The 27,479-nt window shown below is 46.3% G+C and overlaps 1 protein-coding gene across 4 annotated transcripts; it reads right to left on the minus strand.

Moving 5' to 3' along the window:
* Positions 1–810: 810 nt before the first annotated feature.
* On the minus strand, positions 811–27,012 carry LOC116939584 (TOG array regulator of axonemal microtubules protein 1-like). Of its 4 annotated transcripts, none has more exons than XM_032948157.1 (22): positions 24,346–27,012; positions 23,465–23,576; positions 22,637–22,780; positions 22,166–22,450; positions 21,172–21,446; positions 19,485–19,729; positions 19,132–19,190; positions 18,796–18,963; positions 18,428–18,496; positions 17,057–17,229; positions 16,183–16,402; positions 13,990–14,160; positions 13,620–13,770; positions 12,092–12,197; positions 10,650–10,885; positions 10,012–10,170; positions 8,829–8,955; positions 8,465–8,583; positions 6,274–6,466; positions 4,519–4,738; positions 3,090–3,176; positions 811–2,263 (listed from the first exon to the last, which is right to left on the minus strand). In XM_032948157.1, the coding sequence occupies exons 1-22, from the start codon at positions 26,314–26,316 to the stop codon at positions 2,013–2,015; spliced, it is 5,541 nt and encodes a 1,846-aa protein (XP_032804048.1). In that variant the 5' UTR covers positions 26,317–27,012; the 3' UTR covers positions 811–2,012. The 4 variants fall into 4 exon arrangements, with proteins under 4 accessions (XP_032804048.1, XP_032804047.1, XP_032804049.1 ...); XM_032948156.1 differs by having other exon boundaries at positions 21,157–21,446; XM_032948158.1 differs by lacking the exon at positions 18,428–18,496 and having other exon boundaries at positions 21,157–21,446.
* Positions 27,013–27,479: the final 467 nt, after the last annotated feature.

Genomic DNA, 27,479 nt, shown 5'->3' on the forward strand with positions numbered 1-27,479 from the left:
TTCTCGCCATTCATCGCTGTTGACACACTAAGCAAACAACTTGGATGTCTACTCGTAAATATTACATGGGTGGATAAGTCGCTCAGTGGTTCACGTTTTGAGCAAACTTACCGTCGCGGCTAAAATAAGTGACCAGTGATACCCGAACATGTCCTGGGACTGCCTTCGATGACAAAGATCCCTCCCCCCATAGCCTTAAAGAGACTTGGGGCAAGTGCTGTCAGCGAGCACCTATGAAGGCCGGCATGGCACACAAGGCGGAGAGTGGCGAGCACCACACCCGAACGCCTTAGTCTTCCCAGTGGCGATGTTTACACTCTACACCAGGTGCGAGCCGACCTAGGGGATTCCCAGTACCGGTTCAGATAATTGTCAATGTGGTGATGGCCGTAAACAGGACAGAAAAACTTGGATCGCCGGGTTCGTAGCGCAGCGCGATAACCACTGCACTACCGTTCCCCAACCACCTTCACCCACCTGCTTCAAGTGGCTTTACACGGGGATGTACTACAATTACAAATGAGGTGGCCTTTGTGAAAGATACAACCTCAATGGATCACTTAGGTAAATAATGATTTTACATTTTTTTCAGAATGCTGCTGATAGGGCATTCATCTAAACCCATAAATAGTGAAATACAAGAGTGCACGTGCAGTACATTTTTCCCACAATGTTTTGCATATAACACTTTACATGAAGAGGGGTAATTTTACCAAATGTGAAAATACAATAAAGGAATTCAAAGATGATCACTGGATAATCCACACTTCACAACTGATGTAATTTTACAAAAGAAATTCCACAAATGAATAGGTAAAATAGTTTATTTAAATATAATACATTAGCTATGTTATTAAGCAAAATGTGCAAATTTGCATATTTTAATGTAAAATATATATTAGACCATAAACTACCCATTCTCTTTCATTGGGAAAAACATTCTACTGAAATCTGATGAAAGTTATAGCACTGCAATTACAATCAATACAAGGAAAAAATCTTATTTTTTTTTAAATACTGTGGTGTAGGAAAGTCAAATTTTCGTACCAATTCACTGCCAAAGCAGTTTGCACTAATGAACAATTGGTATCAAACTCTGAAATGACCGATTGAAAAAATAAACATCACACGTACAACTTTACATCACAAGGAGGTTCAAAACACAAAAATTTTACATTGCAAAACGGTCGTAAACTTTAAACTATGTAAGACTTCATCTGTTTATGGAAACGTTACACAAGTAAATGGTTATACAGCAATCGAAAGGAAGACAATTTTTAAATGATTGTCTTGGAACCCATCACACACAATGCAGGCGCACACCCTTCTGAGGACGCGAGAATGAGTAAAAAAATATCCTCACCACCTGCACTACAACTGTTCTTTTTATTTATTGGCGCATTTTCCTTTTTAAAAATATTTACATGTGAATACGCATGGATACCTTGCCAGAATTACAATCAGAGACAAATGGTCATTGCACATGTTAGATAATTTAGTGTTTATGCTTTTTTTATGCTATTTACTTTTGCTTCAGGAGAAGTAGCCCTACCCAGGGGTAACAACTATGAAACTGAATGCAAACATCTAAAAACAAGTTTTTTTCTTTCTTACAATAACCCTACAGAGTTCTCAACCACAACCTTTTGTTCAGAGGGCATGGGGTACACATTTGCCAGGCACCACTCAAAACTTTGTGAACCATGATCTCGCTAGCTCTGGATTAGCATTTTTAAAAAAACAGCTCTCTTATGACACGGCCACTTGGGCCTCTCTCCACTCACTCTCTCCGCCATGGAAACAATTCACATTCGGCTCATCTCTGGAATGTTAGGTACAGCGCTGCATGCACGAACAATACGCCAAAGCTACCAAGTGCTTTATTTACGTCGCCAAAAGAGAAGCATCGCCACACTTAAAATGTTTCTCGTTGAATAATCAGGTAGTGCCTCTTCATCTTAAAACTTCATATTGCCCACGCCGAGTGTTATCGCTGGAAGGCAGGTGGGCCGTCAGGGCGAGCCTAGGAGCTCCTTCAGGGTTTTAGCGATGGCTGCGGGCTGCATGGACGCGAGCGTGATAAGGCCGGGTCCCATGGCGGTGTGCAGGCTCCTTGCCAACCTCACCGTGGAGGCACGGATGTTACCGGTCCCGCCGGACATCATACCCGTGCCCGTCATGTTACCGAGCAGGTGCCAAAAAACCGGCAGCACGTTCCGCTCGACGGCCTGTGGCTTCTTCGTGTACAGGGTCTCCACTAAATCTGGGGTCACAAAAACGACATCGCGACCTCTCTTCAATGCTTTGAGACCCGCTGGCTCACCGTAACAATTAATAAACATACACTGATGTAATAAAGTGCACGACAATCATACCATCAATGATCATCGTACTGGCTTAACGGGATTTTCCATGGAACAAACATGCAGTGACATCGAAGAGGTGGGAGTAACAGAACACTGAAATGGTATGGTTTTTTAAAAATTTCTTAACTTATCATTTTATGCTCCTATTAATGTAGTTATCCAGAACGTTTTTAAAAGCCTAAACAATATTTTTAAAATATCACAATGATTATTGTGAGAAGAATATGAAAACGATAGCCGTCTCTTATTTTCTGTTACACAGCAAAGGGTTCTCTACTCGTATACTTATCATCTATTACTTATCATTCCTACTGATGGCACAGCTACCAATGGAACAGCCGATGAGAATTTAAAGGTGTGGTTTACGCCTGATAAAATGAAATATTTGACTGAAGTCTAGAATAATAAAAGGAGTTTCTAACAGTCCCATAGGGCTGAACTCAGAAACACCTATCAAAAATACACTTTTAGGTGGACTGCCACCAAATGTACTTAATTATCCACTTTGCATTATATTTCTCTTCCACCAAACTAGATTAACCCAACCTTACAAGGACATAACTTGGAAGTGATCATTCAGTTCCGCTGTCATGTGTGGATGCTGGAGTAATATTGAAAGGCCACGTGTTAGATGCTCATTATTTTACAATTCATGAAACCACCATGAGATGAGCTGTTTGGAATTCTAATGTTCAATGCAGCAGTCAGAAAGAGGAACCATACCTGCTAGACGTTCCGTCATATCCAGTTTGACTCTTCCACTTCCAAAATGAGCTTTATTGGAGAACAACTGCAGCAGGTGTATATTGTCTGTAAAAGATCAAAAGAAATACGAAAACTGATTTGAGGGCCATGTGATGTAATCGAGACAAGTGGAGAGTAAGCGAAGACAACGCATTTCATGATTATCTGTATGGCTTTGTATTGAGTGGGATGATGGTTGAACGGTATGTGTGGCGCAGTTACTCGTAAATGCGTAACCTGAACTACACCATGATTACCCAATCATGGTATGTAATGATTAGCAAGGAAATGGAACAGTTTCTACACATTTAGCCGTTTCATTAACAGGAAAAGGTTGACAACTTGTAATCCAAACTGTATTTCGACACACTGAAGAAAATAACTTTTTATTAATGCAGATAGTCTTCTTCAATTGCTCAAAATCAACTCACAAATTCTCATGTTAAACACCACACACTGTTCACACTTGTGTCCTGTGCACAATTCAATATGAATGTGGCACCCACAACTATCAAAATATGAGGTGCATCAAAACACTGAATGTACTACTACGAGCATGGAAGCTGCCATGCTGTAATGGTTAGCACACTTGACTTGCAATCCAGAGGTCGCCGATTCCATCTTCTGGCACCAGCAGTTAAAACCAATGGGTCAAGTTTCTCACATTCCCCCCCGCCACTGCCTCTGTCCACCCAGAAGTATGAACGGGTGAACGAGTCGTTGATCGGCAGCTCGTGTATGATGGGATAAAGTGTGTGTATTCCCACATTTTACAACATAACTGACCAATGTGGAAGAGTAGATAACATGCCCTCTTGTAGAGGCCATTCTGCGAGCAATGTCGTGAGCGAGCAATTTCCTGGCTTTACCTTCGTGTTAGCATACTGCACTCATTTTGTTTTACTGCTGCAACATTAAACATAATGAATGGTCAATTACTCCACTCCCCCCACCCCTTTAGTTTATTGGATAAATTTTTGTTCACACTGCACGGCACTGTGCCCAGCCACCTTTTTTACCATCAATGCTGATGCCAACACATAAAAAGGCTGAAAAACTTAGGAAGGGGCATCAGGCGAGTTTTTTAGCCACCAATTGCGAATGTTGTTTATCCATGGGTCGGGATCAAATCTGATTTTCTTTAGGTTTGTAGTAAAGCGCACTGACCACACAGCGACTGCTCCCCAAAGTCCACAAATGTAGCCCAAAACCAAATTGTGCCCAAAACCAAATTGTGCACACAACGAATCTCAGATTTGAATATGGAATGGCAGTGGTGCTGACTCGATGTTCTGGCCACCCGAGACACCCAACCCACTGCTCACTCTGACCTTCTGACACACACGACCAGCAGCTGCCACATAAGCTGGGAGCTGTCGGTCGCCTTCTTGATGTGGCCGTCTCTCACCGATATGTTGCATGAGTGTGTCGATGACGCTGGTGGCAGCGGTGTAGATCCCGCTTAGCTTGGAGTTGAGGTTGTTGTCCACCACGGCTGGCACCACCGACTGCACCACCTGCACCAAGTTGTCCTTGAGCGCTGGGATAATGAGCAGCAGTGACTCCAGTGCTGCCTGGTTCACTTTGCTGTTTGACTCCTGGAGTCGCGGCGTGAACACGTCAAAGAACTGCATTCATTCAAACAAAAGGAAAAACAAATTGGCATAATTCACGTCGAGGAATGGCGCAAGGGTTTGGTAGAGAACACAAATTTGTGTCACTCCCAAAGCCACTAGCCTGCATGGTAGCCAGACGGTGGCAGTACATAAAATGTGCTTGTAAATTGTCTGGGAAAACAGTTTTTGAGTTGTATCCCATCATACACATGTCTGGGTCTTCTCCTGATACTGTGGTTTCCTCTCACATATCCCAATGCAAGCCCCTCCTGCAAGAGTCCTGAGACTCGGCGAGGCTTTTCAGGATAAACATGATATATAAAACATCAAACATATGATAACGTTCATCTAAACAGGGGGCGACAGCTGTCTAAAGGACTGTCTGTACACCAATCACCACATGTAAGTATTACATTTGTAAACAATTTTTAGCAAATGATCACTTGTCACTATTGGATCAAACTAGACACTAATTTTTCACTGATACTGGTATCCCAATGCAATTCATCAAACTTTGACCATCTTGAAAATCCATCAAATATGTACAGATTCTATTTGTGGCATGAATTGAATTATTTATCAATGGCATTCTTATATTATTCATTGGCCTGAAAAATCACTGCTCAGGAACGCTCCATTAGGCTGCATGGAGCGCATTCACAGTGGACGATCGGTTTTGCGTCAGGGGTCATTACCCCTTTATTTGGGGTGGTTAATTTGGACGCGACACAGCACACGGAGCACATCAGTGTGGGCTCAGAGACCGTGAAGAATGGGGCCGGTCTGTGCAAACAGCCCTCCCCACGTGCCTCACTCAAGCCTTCATTGTGTTTTGCTCGCCTCCTTTAACCGCCGCACACACTGCTTCCGCCGCAAATACATGCATTCTCACGCAACGCAGCCTTGTCGTCAAAACACTCGACATCACCAACACCACGCGCCCCCCAGGACTGCACCACGACCCGGCACAGAACAAGAACCATGCCTGGCATCTTATTATATTCAATATGCAATGATCATATCTATTTACCGGTGCGTGTGTCACGCACGGGTAAATAGATTGTATGGCGGTGCCCATCTCATGGTTACACAGCCCTGAGCCAGTGGTAGAAGTTCCACATTCCTCTGGTTGGGGCGATTCTATGTATATGACAAAGTAAATTTTTCCCCAAAAGAATCGTCTCAACTCAGGGCTCAGTAAAAGTGCCTTCGGCTCATAGATTACTCGAACAAAACTACACAAAACACATCAAAAGCATCAAAGACGATTAAAGTTTCTTAAAATCATCAGGCCCTGTTCTTCACAAAGGGGCTGGCAAAACTTACCGATCAATTAGCAGATTGCCACCTTTTCCACACACCAAACCTGGGCGTATATTTCAGTCAGCCTAGGTCTGTGAAAACGGTGCAGTATACCGTAAGAAAATTCAACACAATGCCACCAGATCTTGGTACAAATCAATTCCTGCCACCGGAACACAGATGCCAATTGCCGGAGTGTCCGAGTCAAACCCAGACAGATGACAACCCTATGATCAACTGCTCACCTTGACCACGTTAGAGGCCACACAGTCGGGGTTGGCATGGCAAGTTTCCACAAGCATTTCGATGCCCTTGATGCGCTCGCGGAAGTCTTTGGATGCGAGCAGTCCCGTCACGGCCTTGAGGCGCTCCGAGTAGTCACTTTGGCTGCGTGCCAGCGGTCGATAGGGGGCTTCGCGAGGAGGCATCACCTCCTCCCTGGCCGTGGAAGCGTTCGGTTACATTTTGGCGGTCAGCTGTGCACACACGATTATTTTGTTATCATTACTATCACTAGATTTGTTTACCCAGGAAAGCCTTACGGAGTCTCAAGACTATTTTAAGGAGAATCCTGCCAAGTTTTCACTGTAGAGAACGATGACTGTCGTTTCCTATTCTGGCGATTTAGAAGTGATCTAAACATTTGGCTATTTTGGAACGTGGTATGCCAGCACACAATGGCCTATTCTTTAGATTAAGGCATGGGAACTTTAACATCCACTGTGAAGTAGACCTGGGCGGCCTGCCAGATTAGAACGGGAAACCTCTGCAACAAGCAGCAAACAGGCTACCGCTGGGCTGCGTCACCGCCCAAGGCGGCGGAGAATTCTATTCTCACTGTGCATCATTGGGTACTCCACTGCAAAAGGACAAAGGGGAAATACGGCTGTTCTTACTTCCAGTCCTCTTGAGCCAAATGTATTCCAGGTTTTCTCGACAACCCATCATGAGGTGCATTTACATTATTTTAGTGCAATTGTAGCGTATGGTTGGAAGGCCAAACGGATGATCTCGGCGCCTGAGGGTAATGTTACATTGTGACAGGCCTTGAACAACCGTATTGTCAGACATATTTGGTAGCCCTAAATCGTCACGACTGGCACTAACAATGCCCCATCACTCTGCTTTGGGAAGAAACCGGTTGGACCTTACCAACTTGATTTTGGTTCGAGTAATCACCCTACGCTTGAATCATATAAATTACTCGCCCCAGAACAACTGGAGCAGAAAACGGTGTTTGTATCAACCTACAATCCTTGCTTCCTCAGCTTCTGCCACAGATATAGGCACTAAGTGCATCTTTGCAGCAGTTCAACCTGTTGATGGATGATAAGGCATCTGTCCATCATGACTCCCGAGTAGCTTTATAGGCTTATCACCGTCCAATGGTCGTGGAGGGTTGTTATTGCATTGGTTGGGTTTGTGAAAGACAATCTCTCTTGTTTTGAGACAATTATTCTGCAGCTTATTGCATAGCCAACTCCCGCATGATCAAGGTTGGTGTTGACATCACGCTATTCAGGAATCAGTAGCGTGGCATCTTAGAAGTTGCATGAACGGTGTTTCTAGGTTATAGATCTGTGATGTATATAATTAACATGTTTGGACCATTTATAGGTCTCTGCACTATGTTCCCATTGATATGGCAGATCGCCGATCATTTAGATCCAATGTTATTCACTTTCACTTACGTGCTGTCGGTCAGAAATTAAATAATATAATCAAGGACAAGATATTCGTGGGAAGGCTTTAGTAACAAGGCTGTTCTATAAGAATGAACTGGTAAATTGAGATGAATGCTTAGAAACATCGATTAAGAGGCACCTGATATCTATTGCACTCTTGCACATTATATATAAGTACACATTTGGTCCTGCCAGCGGGCTTAAAATCACACCGACCCTGAACGACTGGCCTCGACATTATCGGTAGAATTTAGTCTTGGAGAATTAACCACTCAGCGAATTACAAGATGACTGGTGAAATGGATATTGGGCTGAGGTCTGCTGGTCCAGTAAATAGGCGAGATTTTTGGAATTCGAGTAACAAGTGCATGCTTCCACAGCTTACGAACAGCGCCAGTGACTAAGCTGTTATGTATTAGTTTGGCTAGGATGCCACCGAGTTCATGGACAAAGCCAATATGGGATGTAGTTTGCTCCCATAGCAGTTTTGGTGAGCACTTGGCTCTGTTACCGTCTCCTGTTGGTACGCCATCCACTGCCAATCGCACAAGCTCCAGCTCTATCACCGAAGAATATGATGACGACCGTTTGTGTTATGGTCGAAACGTCGTGAGAATTTGTATTGTTTTATATATATTTTATTATTTTTATTGTTTCCCTTCAACGTGACTTTACCGAAAGAGCTAAGAATATGAAAGCTGCTTGAGATAGCTCTCAGTGATGAGATGACGGTGGTGGTACAGCCACTGACCTGGCCCTGGTGTTGGTGCCGTCCCTCACGTCCTGAGCGGGCCGCGTTCCCAGGCCGCTACCGGGCAGAGACCGACGCCCGTGTGCTGACGATATCTCGGGAGGGGATTCTCCAAGGCCCTGTAGGACCACAAAGACGGGACATATGGAGACATGACACACAGACCCATGGCACATGGAGACACGGCACAGACACGGTTAGCATAACACTATGCACCGACAACACCTCATGTTACTCCCTGTGTGGTTACTTAATAATGCACATTGATTCACAAGTTAGTTACATTGCAGTACATACCAATGAAAATGTTTGCTGGACAACAAAAGATAATGCTATCCGTAGTGTGGTTTTGGCGAAGACTTACTTTATTCCTGAGCGTGGTCACGGTGTCACGCACGTAGTGCAGATCCTTGGGAAGAACATACTTATCAATCATTTTGTCAAAATCCGGGTGGCCCATCATGATGAACAGCATCTTCTTGCCGTAGTACCTGTGTAGGTATAAAACATGCCAAGCAATATACTCAGTGTAAATCACTCACACAAACCAATGGTTAATTATAAAATCATTTATATATAATTTGCAAAAAACAGTCAATGGTTGAATTTTCACACCATTGTCAATCAATTGCTAAAAGGCCTCCCCACGCCATGCTCGTCATGAGGTTGCTTCAGCATACTTCACCACACCAGTCAGTAGAGTCATTGACCAGCGAGTTGAAAAGGGGGTAGACCACGACCAGTTCAGATATCACTCATTGTTTCAACACAGCGGGTTCTCATGACATTGTTTTCTCCGATACCTAAGTACTATGCAAACCTCCCGGTTATTATCAAAGATATGTCCATGAAGCCATCCAGATATACAAACATGGACACAACTTCAACCGAGAGGATGGTTTTAAATTGAGCAACCATTGGAAAGATGCTATAAACCAAGTCAAACTTTAGCTGCCTTATAATTGCACAGCCATTTCCATTGCTTTCAGTGGGTTGTACTTGCTTCCGTGTAGTTGCACCACCGCTACCCCCGAACCCCCTGCAGCATAACAAAAGGCGGCTTAACTTAGCCCTCCCCCCCCACCCACGTCCCTTCCTGGCTCCTCCCCCCCCTAACCTGTATATCATCTCGGGTGTCTCAGAGCTCTTCACTTGATACAGCTATTTTGCTGTGACTGTTCCACCTGAAGACGGAAGCTTGTGTTGCCTCCGAAACGTCGTCATTTAATTTAGTTGTTTTCATTTATTTTATTTTACCTACGTGACTTTACCGAAAAAACCCAAGAGTATGAATCCTTGCAGTCACGAAAGCTTCAAATCTAGAACAGACATCACTCGTCACTGATTTTAGTCGTGGTAAGGAATATAACTCAGCTCGCCAAGTTCATAGCATAGTGCGTAAACCATTGCACCACTGCTCCAAGACTTATGCTTATCATATACAAACTGATGCACCGTTACATGGCTATAGTTAAGATTCCCATAAAGAAAATACAATCTCAGCTCAAGTGTCGAGAGAGGCGTCGTGTGCAAAGCGAAGGGGGAACCTGGTCTCGGGGGAGGCGTCCTGCGCGAAGGCGGTGGCTGCGAGGAGCACGCGGTCTGTCACGTCCTTGATGCCCGCGAGCAGCCGTGCGGCTCCCAGCCGTTCCACCACAGGGATGAGGTGCTGCGCTGTGCACTTGCGCACGTATATGTTGCGGTGCCTGTGAACGTTTCGCAGGGTCAGGGCCATGGCGGTTATTGTGTAGCTTTCAAAACAATGGTAACGTTTGTAGACATTAATGACAACATTCTTGAAAAATGACAATAGGTTTTTGCACTAGTCTGACACTTGTTTTCCAAAACCATGTAAAAATATTAATTTTAATATAAGACGTGTTTTTACAATTTTGTAATGCGGTCCCCAAGAAACGGATCACTGTGCTGCTGTGACTTGAATTCCTCGAGGCTGAAAACGTGTTCACAACTAAGATGCAAGTTACCCGCATGTGGTGTGTACTCATTGCAGCGTGGTGTTTTTGGGGAATTTTTACTGTTTCAAAACGAATATCGCATTTACCCCAGTGTAATAATGTTCATGTCCAATCTGAAAAAACAAAACCATCAGAAGTTCCCTTCAAAAAGCTAAATGTGTTCCGTAAAAAATAAACGAGATTCTCTCCGTGCATCTCAGGCCACTCACGCAAATCCCCCGTTGATGAGCGCAGTCAGTGCCCGTGTCGCCGTCACATTTGCCACCATGGTTTCCAGCGCCTTGACGATATCTTCTCGCATGAAGTTGTTGGTCTCTCCGGACTTGTGCAGCAGCACCTGGGTCACTGTGTCCAGCTCCTGGTCCATGCCCTTCTTGAGGTGAACGAACATATCACTGATGCAGCTCACCGCAGCGCGGGCAACCGTTGAGCGAAGGTTCTTTGCCTGTGAAATTGGAGGGACAGTTTTACTCGATCACTAATAATGTGGCTCAAAGTTCAGAGCACTGAGCTGGCACTACTGAGATCCTGGGTTTGAATTAAAGCAGCCAAACCTGTGATTAAACCAGGTCCTCAAGTAAGGAAAGTGGATCGTCCCAGCCTGGTCACTAATCATAATATATTACAAAACTTTTGCTGGCTAGATTCCTGGCTGGCATGCAAGTGCACGTGTGTGGTAGTGATGTCACCGCGCCAAACATGCGGGATGCCGTCACATGCATCCCACGGCATTGAGCCGGGTTTGTGCATCGTGCTGACGTCACGGCTCCGTCACCCACCCTCTACCCCGGACATGTATATCGTGAAAATACAATAGGAGATAGAGAAAGATAAGGGAGGTAGAGGAACGAGATAAAGGAGGAAGAGAGTGAAAGGGCATGAAACGGAGAGGAAATAAAGAGCAAAGTGTAAAGAGAGTGAGGGAAAACAATAAGCAGTGGGAGGGAGAATCAGGGAGAGGCAAGAAGGGAAAGGTGAGAATAAGGAAAGCAAACGTGTGAGGTGAGGGAGAGATAGGGGGAGGGAAATGGACGAGATACAATGGAGGGAGGAGAGGAATATAGTAGAGGCAAAGATACAAAAGGGGAAGAGGAAACAGAAACAACATGAAACATTGAGATAAATTGAGATATAAAATTAAACAGTTTTGCTGCCTGGGAGGGATGGATAGACAGTCATGCTCAAAGGATGTGCGGGTTGCTTTCATGACAAATTGTTCTGCAATTAATTTGGTAAATTTAGTAAACTTCAGAGAACTCTGGAAAAATTAACCACACCTGCCCATCTGATTGGCCTGTAACGATTCACCTTCCTCGCTATTCAATGATCTGTTGAGCTTCAAGGTCGCAATGAAATTCAAGCAGCTACATTTTTGCAAATTGGTGTAATGTAGCATCTATAGTGATTCTAAGTGTGACGTAAACCCAATTTCAAAAAATTAATGTACTGCAACACTGCTACCATCCAGCATATGTTAAAACTTCATTTCCGCAGATTATCCTTGAAAAAACTTACTTTTTGATAATATTCACCATCCATTGCAATGTCGAGTTTAAAACATAAACTTAAGCACTCAAAATAAGTGACTCCACGTACGAGGGCATCACAGTCTGCCCGGTCGCACTGCAGAAAAACGCAAGACACAGCTCACCTCCTTGGTGACAGCAAAGGAAACCTCGTGCAGGCGCGTCGCTAGCAGCTCGGGGTGGAAGGTGGCAAGCCGCTGTGCGTACGAGATGCCCAGCATCTTTTTCTCCCTGCACGAGAGTGGCGTTTTTTGCGTTATCGATAACTACGTCTAAAATTTAGAAAAACAATGTATTATCCTTCACCAAAAGTGGACTGACAGAAGGCCGTAAGTTGGATATACATGTTATGCAAGAGGTTTTCACCTCAGACTTAAGACTTTATTATTTCACCTGGTGAGACTCGCTGAGCTCAGCAGCTTTTTTATAAGGACAACCAGCCCACGACCGGCAGCAATGGCGGCAGTTACCAGACATTGCATGGAGGGTATGTGCAAGGTGACAAGAGAAAAACTAAAAGTATTTACATGATACATGCCAAAACGTACTGCAAACAAGATAAAGAGTGTGCAAAAATTCTGTCACAGATGTATGTTCGTTAAATATGTATACAGCCTCAAATTTAATGGAACTTCGTTATAGCATTCACGATTGTGGCAGAGGTAATCCTGCAGCATGGCCTTAAAACATTTTAAATATGGTGAATGTAGAATATTAAGCCTGGTTATGAGGACATTCCAAATGTGGATGATACACAAGAGAAGGCCCTGAAAGCAATCTGAGTGCTCAATCTAGGAATGGTCAACTGGCACTCAGATGTCCATCTAAGGTTGTATTTTTTTTTGTCTGGAGGGAGAATGTCCGTTAAAAACTGAGCTGATATGGATTGAAGAACTCTGCAGATAAGTCCAGCAAAGTTAAATTACATTGAGTGTAAAGCTCAGTGATTACTACTATCGGGGCATCTCTGGTAAATGTTACAATTGGCAAAGGAGTGATGAAGAGGATTTAGTTTATTAAGGAGAGCATTTGCAAATTACAAATGAGCTACATCGCAGGCGTCAAGCAGGAGGTAGGATGGGTAGCTTTAACAATAAGAAGTTGGGTACTGAGAGGAGAGCATTGCCTACTTCTATAGAAAACAAATTTGACGTTTTGCATTTTTAACTGTCAATATGCGAGTGGAAAGTATGGGCAGAGTCGATCATGAGATCAAGGCATTTTGTAGTAGGTTGTCTGTTCGAGAGCTGTAATTGGTGGGGCTAGAGATGGTTGATCTGTGTTCAATGAGGATATACAATTTGTTTTACCAGTATTAAAGAACAATAAGCAATCACATTCGAAAACGGTGTGCAGATAGATTGCCATCTCATTCCAATTGGATGGCTGTACAATGAAAAGTTGGCTTTAATATAGGACATCTAACAAGTTACATCGTTTTATGTCTCCTTTTTGCAGACCCCCTAATGAGTTCCCTGCTTTTGACTGCCAGATAATCATTGCCATTTGAACTATTGACAATCTTGATACATAATAATCCAGTGTGAACCCCAACAAATAATACTATAATGACAAGTTGCTTTGAAGCAGATATGTTAGCATTAGAGCTAAAGCCAAGCATAAACCGGAAACAATATTGCCACTACCACTCACCAATCATCTTTTGACAAAAGCACGAGCAGCTGATCGATGTCTGCCTCGGGGTTTGAAGACGGCTTCAGCTGTGCCGATGCCAGCTCCTCTGCGGACACATGCAAGGAATCCTGGCCTCTGGAAGTCTCAATATGAGGTTTCATTTTCTCAACTGAAAGAAACACAATGTGGCAAAATAAAAAAAAACATCATTTCAACAAAAATAACACACCATGAACAGCTCTCAAAGCATATTTCAAACATACTAAATTAATACGAATAAATGTTTAAGTCATCGTCATAAATGCTGAACCAATGCACAGATGATAGAAATTTTCAATTGAGAAGAAATCATGACGCGTGTAAATGTGTGGTCGGTGGCAGATCTTGCCAGGTTTGTGCTGGCCAATTGTATGCACGGCAGGCAGGTTGGGTGTGATCAGATTGGTCTTCGCAGCACCGGGTCTCTTCTTTATTTCTGGAACTGGGGAGTGTCTGGTCTGGACGATATTAGTGGGGTTCATCAGACGTTCGGACACAACGCCTCCGTAGACAGCCAAACCTGCCCAAAGAAAGTGACCAAACATTAACATTGCCACACAGAGCTCAGCGTACACATAGCATTCGCAACACTTAACATCATGCTGACGGAAACAAAAAAAAGTTATGCTATTGCACAACTGAGAATAGCATTCTTAAACCATTTAGTAGTATATACCGAGATTGCATGCTCGTCACCTACTCCAGCATTGTCAGGCTTTGGAGTCGCAAGTCAAGATTCAAATATTTTTGTCAAATTTTTACCATCTCATTGGTATTTTTCTATATGGTCTGATTTGTACAGTTTTGCTCACTCTATAAGCGGAACTGTAACATTACATTAACATAAGCTCCTCCGCCCATGCTGCTGACACTTGGGCTACACCCATTTTAAACCTTAATAAAGAGTTTGCCTTTAGAGGCTAACCCCTTTTTTTCCCTATGCTGATGACGACCGCTTGTGTTGCGATCGAAACATCGTGGTTTTTTTTTACATATCTACGTGACTTTACCGAAAGACCCAAAGAATATGAATTCCTGCAGTCACGAAAGCTTTAAGTCAAGATTTGTATACCAATTTACCAACCGTGGCCTAGAAATTTGAGTATTCACGGAAAAACACGGTGTTAAGGAAGTCACATGATGTGTGTATGACAGCATGACATCACTGTATTGTGTGACGTCATTTGTCTGCAGACGTCATTTGTCTGCGGTCGCCATTCTATTAATCTAGAACACACGGGTCCGCAACAGGCATTTATAAATTTCGCAGGGCCATGGTCCTCCTCCGGGCCACAGTGCCACCCGTGTAGCTGATTAGCTGTCCGTCTGTTGTTGTACACACTGTACTGTAATTCTCGCAGCGCATAGACCGCGTCGCATCGCAACCACATTCACATTAACCCTTTCCCGCTCTGAGATATCTGCAAGTTGCAGGGTGGGTCCCATTCACCGCTGAGTCTCGGAAGGCCCAAACGATGCCATAGCGCCATAGCGCTGTTGTTTTAAAGACATTGCACGGTATTCATCCAAGAGAACTGTAGCAACATGACTGCACTATATGATAGCTGGCGATAAACTGTGCCACATGCATTCCCGCATAGCCTCGTGGCAGCCTCAGTATGCTTCCGACTTAAATACCAAAAAAGTTATTTTATTTCTTCCGATTCCTGGAAAGGGTTCATTTTGCCCTTAATCATGGACCTGAAGTGTGCAGCGAGTGGTGAAGTTGAGAGTTTTGCTTGTGGCCGAGAAAGAGGGGGAGGGCAGGCTGAGCCTCTCCTCCTTCTAACCAACCCTTCCCCCATCATCTCATTGTCATCATCATCGTTAATACTAAAGGTCTGCAAAGTTAATGTAATGTTTATTCACATTTAATTATGTTATTATGTAATGTACTGGATTTTTATTCGGTGTTAAGTTAATAAACAGGCAACCTAGTTAAGCTATGACAAGTCTGACCGTGGCCATGGTTCCACTAACCACGGATTTGCCTTCCACGGCATTTTCATGGAACCTAACCCCCGCAATTGGCGAAGGATTGCTGTGCACACATTTTGATACATGTATCTCGAGATTATGTATTTTAATTGATTAATCAATGCACTGTTACATGCTTAAACTTTAAATCGTTATGCATAGAGGGAAGCCTCACTGCATCTACCGATTACATCAAGGATCAATGCGATGTTTGGCCTGCAGTGCAACGTTTGACCAATTCATAAATGAGCATAGGAAACTATGAAAAGTCCCATGAATATGCTACACCTGAAGGGAACAGAACACATCTGTTGGGGAACAGTAAAATTGGCCAGCAAGAGCCAAAGATCACTGGAGACCTGCACCCAATACACATGGTGTGCAATCCCTCAACCAGCCATCCAAGACTTAACCAATAAGGGAAACAAAGCATCCATAGAAACCCCACACTTATGAAGAGGAACAACACTACCACAACATTCACACAGATATGTTGCATTACCAAGGTTGGAACCAATATTTGTCACCACCGGCATTGAAAATTCAGGAATTTTAAGCAACACACCAGAGACTGAGCTGTCGTCTATGCCGACTCTCCCGGGGTCAATAGACTTGAGCTGCTGCCACAAATTCTTGAAGTTGTCATGAGTGTGCGGATTCACGTTCTCCCGACTAGGAGGGTCTCTCACGACCAGCTGTGGGAGCATTGCTTTGCTGCTCTCATCCTTCTCGGTATGCTTCAGATGGATCTTGTCCAACATCGGAGACCGTAATGAAATGCTCAACTGCAAGGAAACACCCAAAGACATTTAGATTTTTCATCATAAACGCAGTACCAGCGTACGAAATTGTATTCCAGTTATGCTACCACATCACGACATTGGGTAAAAAAATAATTTTAAAAAATTATTCCAAAGTCACATTTTGCCAGAAAACAGCCCATCATAGAACTTCTATGCCAGTATTTTTTTGCATGTCAATAAAACATTTGTCAGAGCTTACACAGACCGAATTATTATTTAAATGCTAATTTATATTTTTTTTTTGTGCATTCATTGGTGACCGCATCCAAGACAATTCCCAACACTTGAGAACCCAGTTTAATCACAGGTGGCTGCCCACATTCTAATCTACGATCTCTGCAAGGCTCAGGACTTTGACAAAATTAGCCTCCCGAGTTTCCCAGCCACCTCAACTGTAGATGGAGGACCACTGACCAAAGACAAGTTTTTCTATCTTTCAATTTAAGTGTAAATGCACGAGCGAGCTGGATAAATTTTCGACACGCGGCGCTAGCAGGTGTTTACAAAGTACAGTCCTGTAGCCGTGCTTCACTATGCAGCCCGTAGCAGGTGGATATAATTTACCGACACAAGCGGCTGGCATCAAGTGACTACATTAAAAAGTAAACGGAGGTAAAAGCAGTGAGTGCTACTCACAGTATTCCCACTTTCGCTGGCACCATGGCTGATGTGAGGAATGCTTTTACCATTCACCCCATTCATCGATTTCCTGTGATCATTCCTGATATATGCTTCGGAACTTTTAGCTTCTTCCTCTGCAGAGGTATTTCCAAACTCTGTGTTGTCATTGACCAACCCAAACAACATTCCTAAAGTGGAACACAAAACAAATGTTATAAGCAGAGGGAGAAAATGTTATCCAGTTTAAATAGGTAATGTCACGCAATCAATATTTGTATAATTAGCAAAGGAGTGATTATTATATTACAGCAAAAGCTGTTGCTATTTGGCACTTTACCATCCGGAATACTCTAATACAGTAAAACCTTGGATTGCGAGTAACTTGGTCTGCGAGTGTTTTGCAAGACGAGCAAAATTTTTAAATAAACATTAATTAGATAAACGAGCGAGGTCTTGCAATACGAGTAGTACGTATATGCTTTGTCTGCCGAGCGTCACGTGATCACAACTGATATACGAGTGCTTTGATATACGAGTGCTTTGGATTACAAACACGTTTCTGGAACGAATTATGCTCGCAATCCAAGGTTTTATACTGTAACCAGTATGCGTCAAGCACGGCCATACAAATCTTCCTTCACGTATCTGTAAAAATTCCGACAGCCATCCGGCATCTCGCTGTGTGCTTATCGTAGATCTGTAAACTTAAGCCTCAGCACACTGATCAGTTGTGGCGCTAGTGGAGGGATGTACAGACAATACTGTACACGACTGTATATTGTACAGTAGCAAACTCCGGTGATCCTTGTAGTGGCAGCTTTGGCTAACCAACGAACAAAAACAGTCACTGCATCACACGCTTTCAGATGCGCTTCTGCGGCCATTTGGAACGCTCTTCCTTTACGATATTATAAAGCCACTGAAACTATGCATTTTTAAATTTAAATTGAAAACGAATTTTGCGAAAATTTATTTTTGTATTTAGTTTTGCTGTCCTCCCACACCTCCGATTAGTATGGTTCGCTACAGTACTGAGCAAAAGAAGTTCAACACACTGCTTCTCTACAATTAACTTAGAATTGTCTACAACTGACTAGCGAGCACCTCTGTAAAAGAGTATATAATTTATTATATCATAGTAAAAATGTAGGCTTAGTTTCTTTCATTGAAAATTTTTATGTACTTGCAAAATTTGGTGAACCATAAATATTACTCTTCGATAACCGGAATATTTGATTAACTGGCAACCTCCATTCCCCATGAATGCCAGACAAGAGCGTTTTCTGCGTGATAACGTGAAAAAATGAAAAAAACGCAATGCGAGTCCAAACGGCATCCAAAAGGCATTCCCATTGGTATAGAAACTTGTGCACTTTTTTCCAACACCTTTTCCAACAACGGCCACATCTTTGGTACAGTGCTGCTGCTCAGAAGCTGTTGCACCATCCATAGACGCTGTGAACACAAACATTCGTCAGAACGATATGTTCATCGGTGTAAATCAAGTGCTCACAACAGGAGAAAACCAAATTTCAGTGAAAGGCAACTACACACACGCATTCAGATAGTATCTTCAAAAAACATATGATAATCAACCACAGTTCCATGCAATTGTTTTTGCAAGCATTATTCAGGATGGATAACAGAGTATTTGAAAATGTCCCGAGTTTTTTGTTTTGTTTTCAATGGGAGGAAAAAATTTTCACGATATTTTGGTCAAAAAGGCCTTCTTCGGAAACTACTGAAAATGCTACCTTTTTGAAGTTGATTTTTATGCCTGCTGGTTTTGGGCAGCGTATCCTTGCTCTGAGAACTGCCTGCAAAGATATTCTCCACACCCTTGACTCCTTTCTCGGTGTAAGCACCGCCTGAGTTAATCTGCTGCCCAGCCGCATTCACGCCCCTGTCAGTCTGCGGGAGGCCTGCGAAAGCACGCAGCCCCACCATGGCAAAAGTTAATAAAGCGTGCTCAAAGTCACCATTGCTAACAACAAGACACGCACCTTGAACATGTAACATATGAAATGTGCAGTAAAGCTGATTAATCTTTCACTTTTGTATGTGTAACTATTGGAAAACTAGTAAACTACCTTTAGGAATAGCTTCCAATAGCGGGTCAGGTTTGGTGATGAAAGACACCTCTTCAGTGCTGTAAAACAGAATACAAAAGATACAATGTCCGTGGCTTCCATGAGTACTCTTCCATAAGACTGCACTGGTCTATGCTACAAATGACATGATTGTATTGTGTACCAGATAAAGCATACAAATTATATTAATAAGTGCAAATTGAAACATTACTTGGACATTTAATAAAGAAACATAAGCTATCAGTGCCGGTTTAATGCTCATATATCACATTTTTTAATGATGCATTTCAGATGCACAAACATCGCATGTGCCATCCATACATTACATCTTGACACACACACGATTCATCTACCTTTTTGATGCAGACTTTGTTACAAACGCTTGCTGTGCGGACGATGAAGGCGCATTTCCACCAATGCTGGCCTTGACCCTCCTCTCCTGGCCAAATTCGGAATTGGGGGAGACGTTGGTTGGGGTCACGGTACGTGGGGACGCCCCCCCGCAACTTGCGTCCCCGTCCGGTGGGTTGCTGTCTTTCAGCCACTGTGCATGCTTCTTTGCAGCGCTCGATCGAAGGCTCCGCAATGAGTTCTGTATCTGGACATTGGGAGGAGCAGGGAGGTGGGACCAACGTTCAATTTGAAGGACTGTCAATCGCGAGTCCACTTGAACTCGAGTCTACAGTGTGTGCCGTGAAATTGCCGTGCATCAAAATTGAGAGACAATTTGCATGTTTTACATTTTATAGCATGTATGAATTAGCGTTTGTTATCCGTAGTGGGGAGACCTCTCGTCAAGAAATTTCAATCTGAATGAACCCCGAGTATAAAACTTTTCTGCAATTAGAGATGTAATGGAAACTGGGCAAATTACAGGGTTACCCAAAACTTGGGGACAACTACCAAAACAAACGACTATTTGCAAATATGCAAACACATATTGCCCAACAGCTACCCTTTGGTTCCCGAATGCTAGTTAAATATTTCCAAAGAAAAATGCATTTTGGAAAGCATTACATAATCCATGGACGTACAGGATTTTTCATAACTTGATTAAAATGCGAAGGCACACAACAGCAATAAATAACTTGAACTATTAAAAAGGGTCATTCGTTAACTCGGAAATACTTTTTGCAGCGTCCACTCGGCACACACACCCCTCCCACGCACTTGTTTATGATTTACCTGGCCTAGTTAGTGGGGTACAATTTCTTATCGTACAAAAATGCACAGCACTTGTACAAATTCCATTGACATTAGAGATTAAGGTTGTTCAAATACATGTAACAAATATCCATTTTCATTAGAAATGTAACCATTTGCCTTAGTGAATCAACACATTGTATAATATAGTCATATATTCGGAATGTAGCAACACTTCAATTCCTTAAACACAATCATTCAACTCGCAATACATGTATAAAGCAATGCGTGTATAGATTATTTTCAATTCGTATGTGTTGTGTGAACTATAATTGTGCAACGTAAATCCTGGAGCAACTTTACATTCTAACTTGATCACATATTGGCTTCAACAAAATGTATTCTTTAATCAAACCACCACTTACAATTGTAATATATTGATAAATGGGGGTGTAGTGGCTAGCAAACTCAACATTGAACTTAGCAATCCGAGTTTAATGCCTTACCATGGCAAACATCAGTGGCGAGTGACATCTGATCCAGTCCTGGATTCTCACCCCAAATTCACCAACACGCACTGACCAGCATGGTGAAGTATGTTCAAACAGCATTCATAACTTACATGGTGTGAAAGAGATTCAGGAGAGAGTTTGCGTAGCTATTATATTCCTCCATTGAAGGAGCGAAGACTGCAGCAGTTTACTATATAGCCGTGGCTAGCAGACCTCAACATCAACATTTAGCTCCTTAACACATTGCGATACGCAATAGAATAGAATGCTGCGAGAGGCATTAATCCTGCCAGAGTAAATTTAGTTTTACATTCCAAAATGATAACTTTGCTTAAAATGACGTGCCTTTACATGTGAACAGCACGCCCACCTCTTCCAACTGCACCTCTTCTGTCTCGCTGTATGGTAGAATACCACTGGGCTTGCGCTCGTGGATCTTGTTTGCCTTCTCGTGGTCCTGTGCGCGCTTCACGACACGGTCAAACGGGTCCCTGGCGCCGCCGGCGAGAACGTCGCCGTGGTGCTCCCTGTCGTTGAAAGGGACGCGAGGGCTCATGGTCGCCTCCATAGGTGGCATGGGCCTGCCGTGGCCCGGCTGGCGGCGCGACGCCGAGCGCGCCAGCGTGGCCTTTGTCGGCACCGGCGACACGATGCCCTCCTCTACGCACGCAAGTTAAGGCACAGCAGACAACATAGCAACATCGTAACCGGAACAGCTTCACGCATTTGATTTCGTTAAGACACGAGTGGTACAATTGTTTTTTTATATATATATACATTTGACACATTTTTAAAATAAATGTAATTAACTCATGATTGGAGTCTGCTAACAATGAGCTGAGCAGCTGAGAAATGCAAATATTGCATTCACACTGAAGGTATTGTGAAAACGTGCAACAAACGAGGACATACGTCTCTTCCAGTTGACAATGAGTGCAGAGCCCATGTAAAATTGCTCAGAACCGTTTAATGTCAACAGTTACTTTGTTTAACTACTGTATTCTTTAACCGGATGCTCAGGTGAGAGAATATTTTGTTGACACTGTGGTCCTGGTGACGGTGTAGGGTGATTTGTCACCAAGGATAGGAGATACAGCACAGACTGTGTTCCGTAAAGTTGACACCTTCCCCAATAGTAAATATCATGACGCCAAAATGACTCGGACAACTCTGGATGCATTGAGTCAAATACCAAAAAATTATACAATTTAAATGTCTATAAAGGGCATGTTTTCTGAATTCTGCTCTTATAGCATAAAAGCTTCAGAAAGTTAAATAATATAAAAATGGATTACCGAAGAAAATATATTTACAAAATGGTCTTCACCATGCCTAACATTCTACAAGGCTTAAAACTTAATTCCGTCCAATACCCGTACCCATTAGAAGCTCTTCTGTAAAACTCTGCGGCAGTTTTGTGCGAGGACGGGGAAAGTCCTCAACATGTTCGGAAGGCCAAGAGTATGCGAAGCGGCCCTTGTGTGTCTGCTCAGCGCTAGCGGTGGGGAGGAGGTGGCTCACGTCCACAAACACGCTGTCACGCGTGGCCGAGTGGCACACCACACTCAAGCCCTCTGCCCAACTGTGCGCCGCGGCGGTGTGCTCCGCTCTTGTCGCTCGTTTCGGGAGCATTGAATGTTTGTTGAGGTTACTCGCAAATGGCTCTAAATTCCAACAAATACACATATTTCAACAAATAAACAACAAATAAAAAACAGAAGTAAAGCATACGAAGGATAAATTGTTAGAATAATTAGACAATCTTCATTTGAATCTAACTTTTATGACAATGTTTTGCTGTGTATATCACCGTGTGTTTGATTAAGCCTGTGATGACAGCTATGGGGTACCTTGATGTGTAAACCACTGGTTAGTGGCTTTTCCGAAGAACGGGCGTTCAGTTTCAACACCCCTTCCCCGCTCTGAGTCCAATTCCTCGTTAAAAAATTTCCCAGCCTTGTGGATTGCAGCAAGCGGTCTGTGTGTGGCGAGGCCTACAATAAATACAAGTGACCAATATATTTCTTTGCAATTTTACAAGAACTGTTGGTTGAGGACACCGTGTTCCACACGCACCGATCACCTCCTTTCCCCAGAGCACAAGCAGATGTCAAAGCATTTTCACACCGCAAAGCAATTACTTCCGCGTGCAAGCAGGCCACACATACAAGTTAAATTATTTCCATTAAATGTTACTGCACACTAAATAAAAGCACACATCATAAAAATGTTATTAATCCAGTGGCTATACATTTTAAAAGTTTGAAAACAATTTTCTGCTTAGCATTGAGGTAGCTTTTTTCTGATAAGCCACATTTCAATGCGGAACGCATTCCACAAACCTAGCATTTACAATATTGACGTACAAAAGTTAGCACATTTATGTGCACCATGAAACTAGACTTCACTGACAAGTAAACTACGGGTAGTAAGTACAGGTCTACATCACACTAATTATACAAGGACCAAAGCCTGGAGGACAAATTGTACGTGCTTAATATAGAACAAACTGTAAACGTAATGACTCTGATCTTCCACCGGCAAAGCAGCCTTTATAAAATAATTGGCTAGGCATGCTTTCGGACGAACAATCAACCCTCATAGTTTGCAGACACATCCAAATATGAAAAAGCGAAGCTTCAATCACCACACACACACACCACACAGAGGATATTTACCAGTAAATGAACTGAAATCCTGTCTGCCATGGACAGATGCTGGTAATGGCAATTCTTCACCTGGATTCGCCATGGGTCCCTGAGACCAGCACTCGGGAGCGAACCGTGAATCCTGCAAAGGGGCCTTTCGTTTGTTACCGACTCAGCGCAGACATCGCCTGTGCGCAGCAAAAAGTGAACGGCGAGTGGGGGTGGCGCTTGTAATACGAAAAAACAAAAAGGACTCCATCCTTACCGACGGGAAAACGTAACAAAGAAAACTCAAGGTCTTTTTCATGGAATTCACATTTGGTATGCTATCTGCAGTTTCTGAGGCTAAAAGTTTAACATTAACAAAAACAAATGCTGACGAACGTTTTACCTATGCAAGAGTGCCAAGCACACCAAGTTGGATTTAGAGGGTGGCTGGGGGGGGTTGTTCGTCAGTCATAGCACCCCTGCTGTGAGCAGTAAATTCCATCGCCAAAGTACACAACATCCTTTTATGGCCAACTTCAGGACTGGTGGTGGGCAACACATTTCAGTGAAGCGTACAAACAAATAAAATATATGTACGGCATTTAAGCGTGTAATTAAATAATTATGTGGATCAACTTGCACCTATAACCTCCCGAACGAGGCTCCCTCCATGAATTTCTTGACTTATTTTCGGACACGTACAGCCATGTCTGTTAGTTGACGGCTGGAAGAGCACCTCCCCCTGCACAATGTGCATTGGTGGTAGCCACTCGAACAAAACTTCACCGCAAATGTTGAGTCTAAAAACGGATTTTTCCGTAATGCCCTCTGCTACTCAACACGTTCTTAGCCGGTCATTACACGTGACTGCCCGCCTTTCCAGTGCGCACCAAGCACTCGCTCCAAAAACTGCCATCATTTACCTGTCGCATGATGGAGATGCTGCCACCCGGCAGTCTGTTGCTCTGCGGGATGGACTCAACCGACGCCGAACGAATGAGCTCTTCCTCCCACGGCAGGCGGCTCTTGGGACGTCCCGCGCTCAGCACCCGCCGAGAGCCGGCGGGGACCGTGCCCTCGACGGCCGGCGGTGGGTGGTGGTGGTGCGGTGGCTGGTGTCGAGCCGACAGCTCCGCCTCGGCTCCGTCGGCGCGGGAGCTGCGGGCGCTGGACGAGCCCCCGGCCAGGATCCACTCCATGTCGGCGTCGTGAGCGGCCGCCTCCCGCGCGCCCCGCGCGCCGGCCGACGACGTGAAGTGCGTGGCGTACTCCACGAGGCCCGACGCGCCCAGCTTGGGCAGCTGCCGGCGGGCCAGCCGCGCCTGCACCGCGGCCATGAGGCCGTCCACGTCCGCGCTCAGCTCCACGGCGTCGACCGCGTCCACCAGCGGCGGCAGCTTGCCGGGGCCCATGAGCGCCGCGAGCACCGCGAACGTCTCGAGCGCCGCGTGGCGCACCTTCCGCTTGGGGTCTGCCAGGCTGGGCGCCAGCACCCGGCACAGCTCGGGCAGGTTGAAGCGGCTCCGCGGGAAGGAGAGCACGGCCGCGATCACCGTGTTCAGGATGTCCTCCCGCACGCGTGCGTTGCGGCTGCTGCCGAGCGCGCCCAGGAGGATGTCGAGCACTCGCTGCGGCGGCACGGTCTCCATGAGTCTCAGGAAGATCCTCAGGCACTCCTGCTTGGTCACTTCCTTGCCGTCGCCCAGCACCTTGACGAGTGCCGCCACCACGGGCTGAGCGTAGCGGCCCAGCTCGCTGCGAAGCTTGCCCACCAGCATGCCGATGAGCTCCAGGGCGCCGTGCGACACCTTGAAGTGCACGTCGTCGAGCACGTTGCTGAGAAAGCCGACGAGTCCCAGTACGTTGCACGCGGTCAGCGTCCTGCCGTCGGCGCGGCCGATCGCCTCCTTGAGTTTGTCCACGGCGCCCACGCGCCGCTTGTAGTCCGTCTCGTCCACCAGCTCGTGCATCACGTGGCGCGGCACGATGCCGAACTCGCAGTCCTCGAGGCCCGACGCGACCACGACGCTGCTGCCGTCTCCGGGCTCCCTGGGAGAGGCCGCTCCGGCGGCCACCGCCGTCGCCACCTCGCTGTTGGCCCCACCGCCTCTGCCCTGGTGGTCGCTCGCCGCTCGCGACCTCTTGAGCAGCTTCTCCACCTCGGCCCTGAGCGAGGCGGGCAGCCTGCGCAGGCATCCGTCGAAGGCCGCGTCCCCCACCAGCGACCACACGTGCTCCAGGCACTTGAGCGCCGCGGGGTCGTGCTGGGGCTCCGGCTCCAGGCCGCCACACGGCGGCGTGAGCTTCTCAGCGGCGGCGCGCACCACCTCGCAGAGGTCCTCGCGGGCGAAGTCGTGCGTGAGGAGCACGGGCAACAAGAGCAGCGCCTGCGCGCTCACGTCGCCGTCGCGGCTACGCACTCCGTGCTCGAGCAGCGCGGCCACCACGTCGTTCCGCCGGCGCGAGTGACGCCCGTACACGTGCAGCGCCTGCAGCGCGGCCTTGCGCACGGCGGCCTGCGGGTCGCCGAGCTGCGCCACGAGGCGCGGCGTCACGACGGCCATGCAGCGCTCGAGCTGCGCGCCCAGCTCCGGCACCACGTCGCCGATGAGCTCCAAGCACTCCTTCCTCAATCGCCACGCCTCGCCGCCGCTCAGGAGCGCGGCGAGGGCCTGGAAGAGCGCCGCGCGTTGCTCCGACAACGCCGCCGACGCCGGCGCAGACGAAGAGGCGAGGCCGCCCGCGTCCGCCGTCGTGTAAACCGAAGCGCGGACACGACTCGAGCCGGGAGCCAGGCCGCCGAGGCGGGCGCCCTGGCGCAGACGGCCCAGCGCGGCCGCTCGCTCGGAGTCGCTGCCGCGTCGAAGCTGCTCCAGCACCGCGGGGTCCTCCATGGCGCAGCGCGACCCCTCCTAGGATTTCTTACTCCCGAGGCGACGGGCGGCGCGGCCGATGATCGGGGTTAGGGGGGAGCTCGAGGCGGTGTTTGACGCGGCGGAGATTCGGAAACAATGGTGCCCCCTTCGGTGCGGCCGCTCTTAAAAGTAGCCGAAGGCGCAGGAGACGGCGGAGGCGGCGGCGTTGGCGAAGTCGCCGCGTGAACGCAATCGCTTCTCGAAGCGACGTTGTCGGAGGCGCGCGGGCAGGCGGGGTTTAAACAGCAGCGACGAAACGGACGGAAGCCCCTGGGACAAGAGACGACGACGCAGAAGACGGCGGGGTCCCACGGCCGCGCGGCGTCGATCGTCGTCACCGCCGCAGTCCAACGACGGCGCCCGTGGGGCGACGTGCGGACAGCGGCGGGCTCCCTCGCGTCTCCCCTAGCAACGGCGGCCTCGCGCACTCGCCACGGCGCGGGCGCACTCGCGCGCCTCCGCAGCGGCAGCCATCGACTTCGACGACAATTTAGTGAGACACCTGGAGAAGGGGAACGACGGTGTGGGTAGTGAGTAGCGAGGAGAAGGGAGCGGCGTTTTTTTTTAGTTTGACCTCCCCACCCTCCCCTCTCCCTTCCCCCTTTAGCCCCCGAAGCGTCCGCGCAGATTAAAACCCCGCGGCGGCGCCGAGATGGCGGCCACGCGATCGCCAAGGTGGGCGGGGGCGAGAGGCGAGGGGCGGGGCGAGAGGCGGGGCAAGGGGCGGGGCGTCTTCGCGTGACGCCTTTTCCCGCGCGCGTGCTCGCGGGAAGTGACGTCACGCGCGGCGGAAGCGGCGACGGGTGCCAGGCAACGCCGTGGCGACCCTGCTGTGTCGTGGGAGGCGGCGGCGGTGATATCGCGTTGTGTTTGTGTGTTGGTGTTGTGTGGTGGTGTTGTGTGGTGGTGTTGTGTCTGGTGTGGTGGTGGTGTGTCTGGTATTGTGGTGGTGGTGTGTCTGGTGTTGTGTGGTGGTGTTGTGTGGTGGTGGTGTTGTGTGGTGGTGGTGGTGTTGTGTGGTGGTGGTGTTGTGTGGTGGTGGTGTTGTGTCTGGTGTTGTGTGTTGTGGTGTGTGTGGCAGTGGTGTTGTGTGTGGTGGTGGTGTTGTGTCTGGTATTGTGGTGGTGGTGTTGTGTCTGGTG

This window comes from Petromyzon marinus, chromosome 6, assembly GCF_048934315.1.
Source record: "Petromyzon marinus isolate PM22_M1 ecotype Great Lakes invasive population chromosome 6, UKy_Petmar_22M1.pri1.0, whole genome shotgun sequence".
NCBI lineage: Eukaryota > Metazoa > Chordata > Hyperoartia > Petromyzontiformes > Petromyzontidae > Petromyzon > Petromyzon marinus.

Bases quoted from the DNA above. Each gene is read 5' to 3' on its own strand.
- LOC116939584 (XM_032948156.1), bottom strand. From the start codon at position 26,316: ATGGAGGACCCCGCGGTGCTGGAGCAGCTTCGACGCGGCAGCGACTCC. The intron at 23,577-24,345 runs GTAAATGATGGC...GCCCCTTTGCAG, and splicing joins GCATCTCCATCATGCGACAG to GATTCACGGTTCGCTCCCGA. The intron at 2,264-3,089 runs GTATGGTTCCTC...TTGTGACCCCAG, and splicing joins TATGACGGAACGTCTAGCAG to ATTTAGTGGAGACCCTGTAC.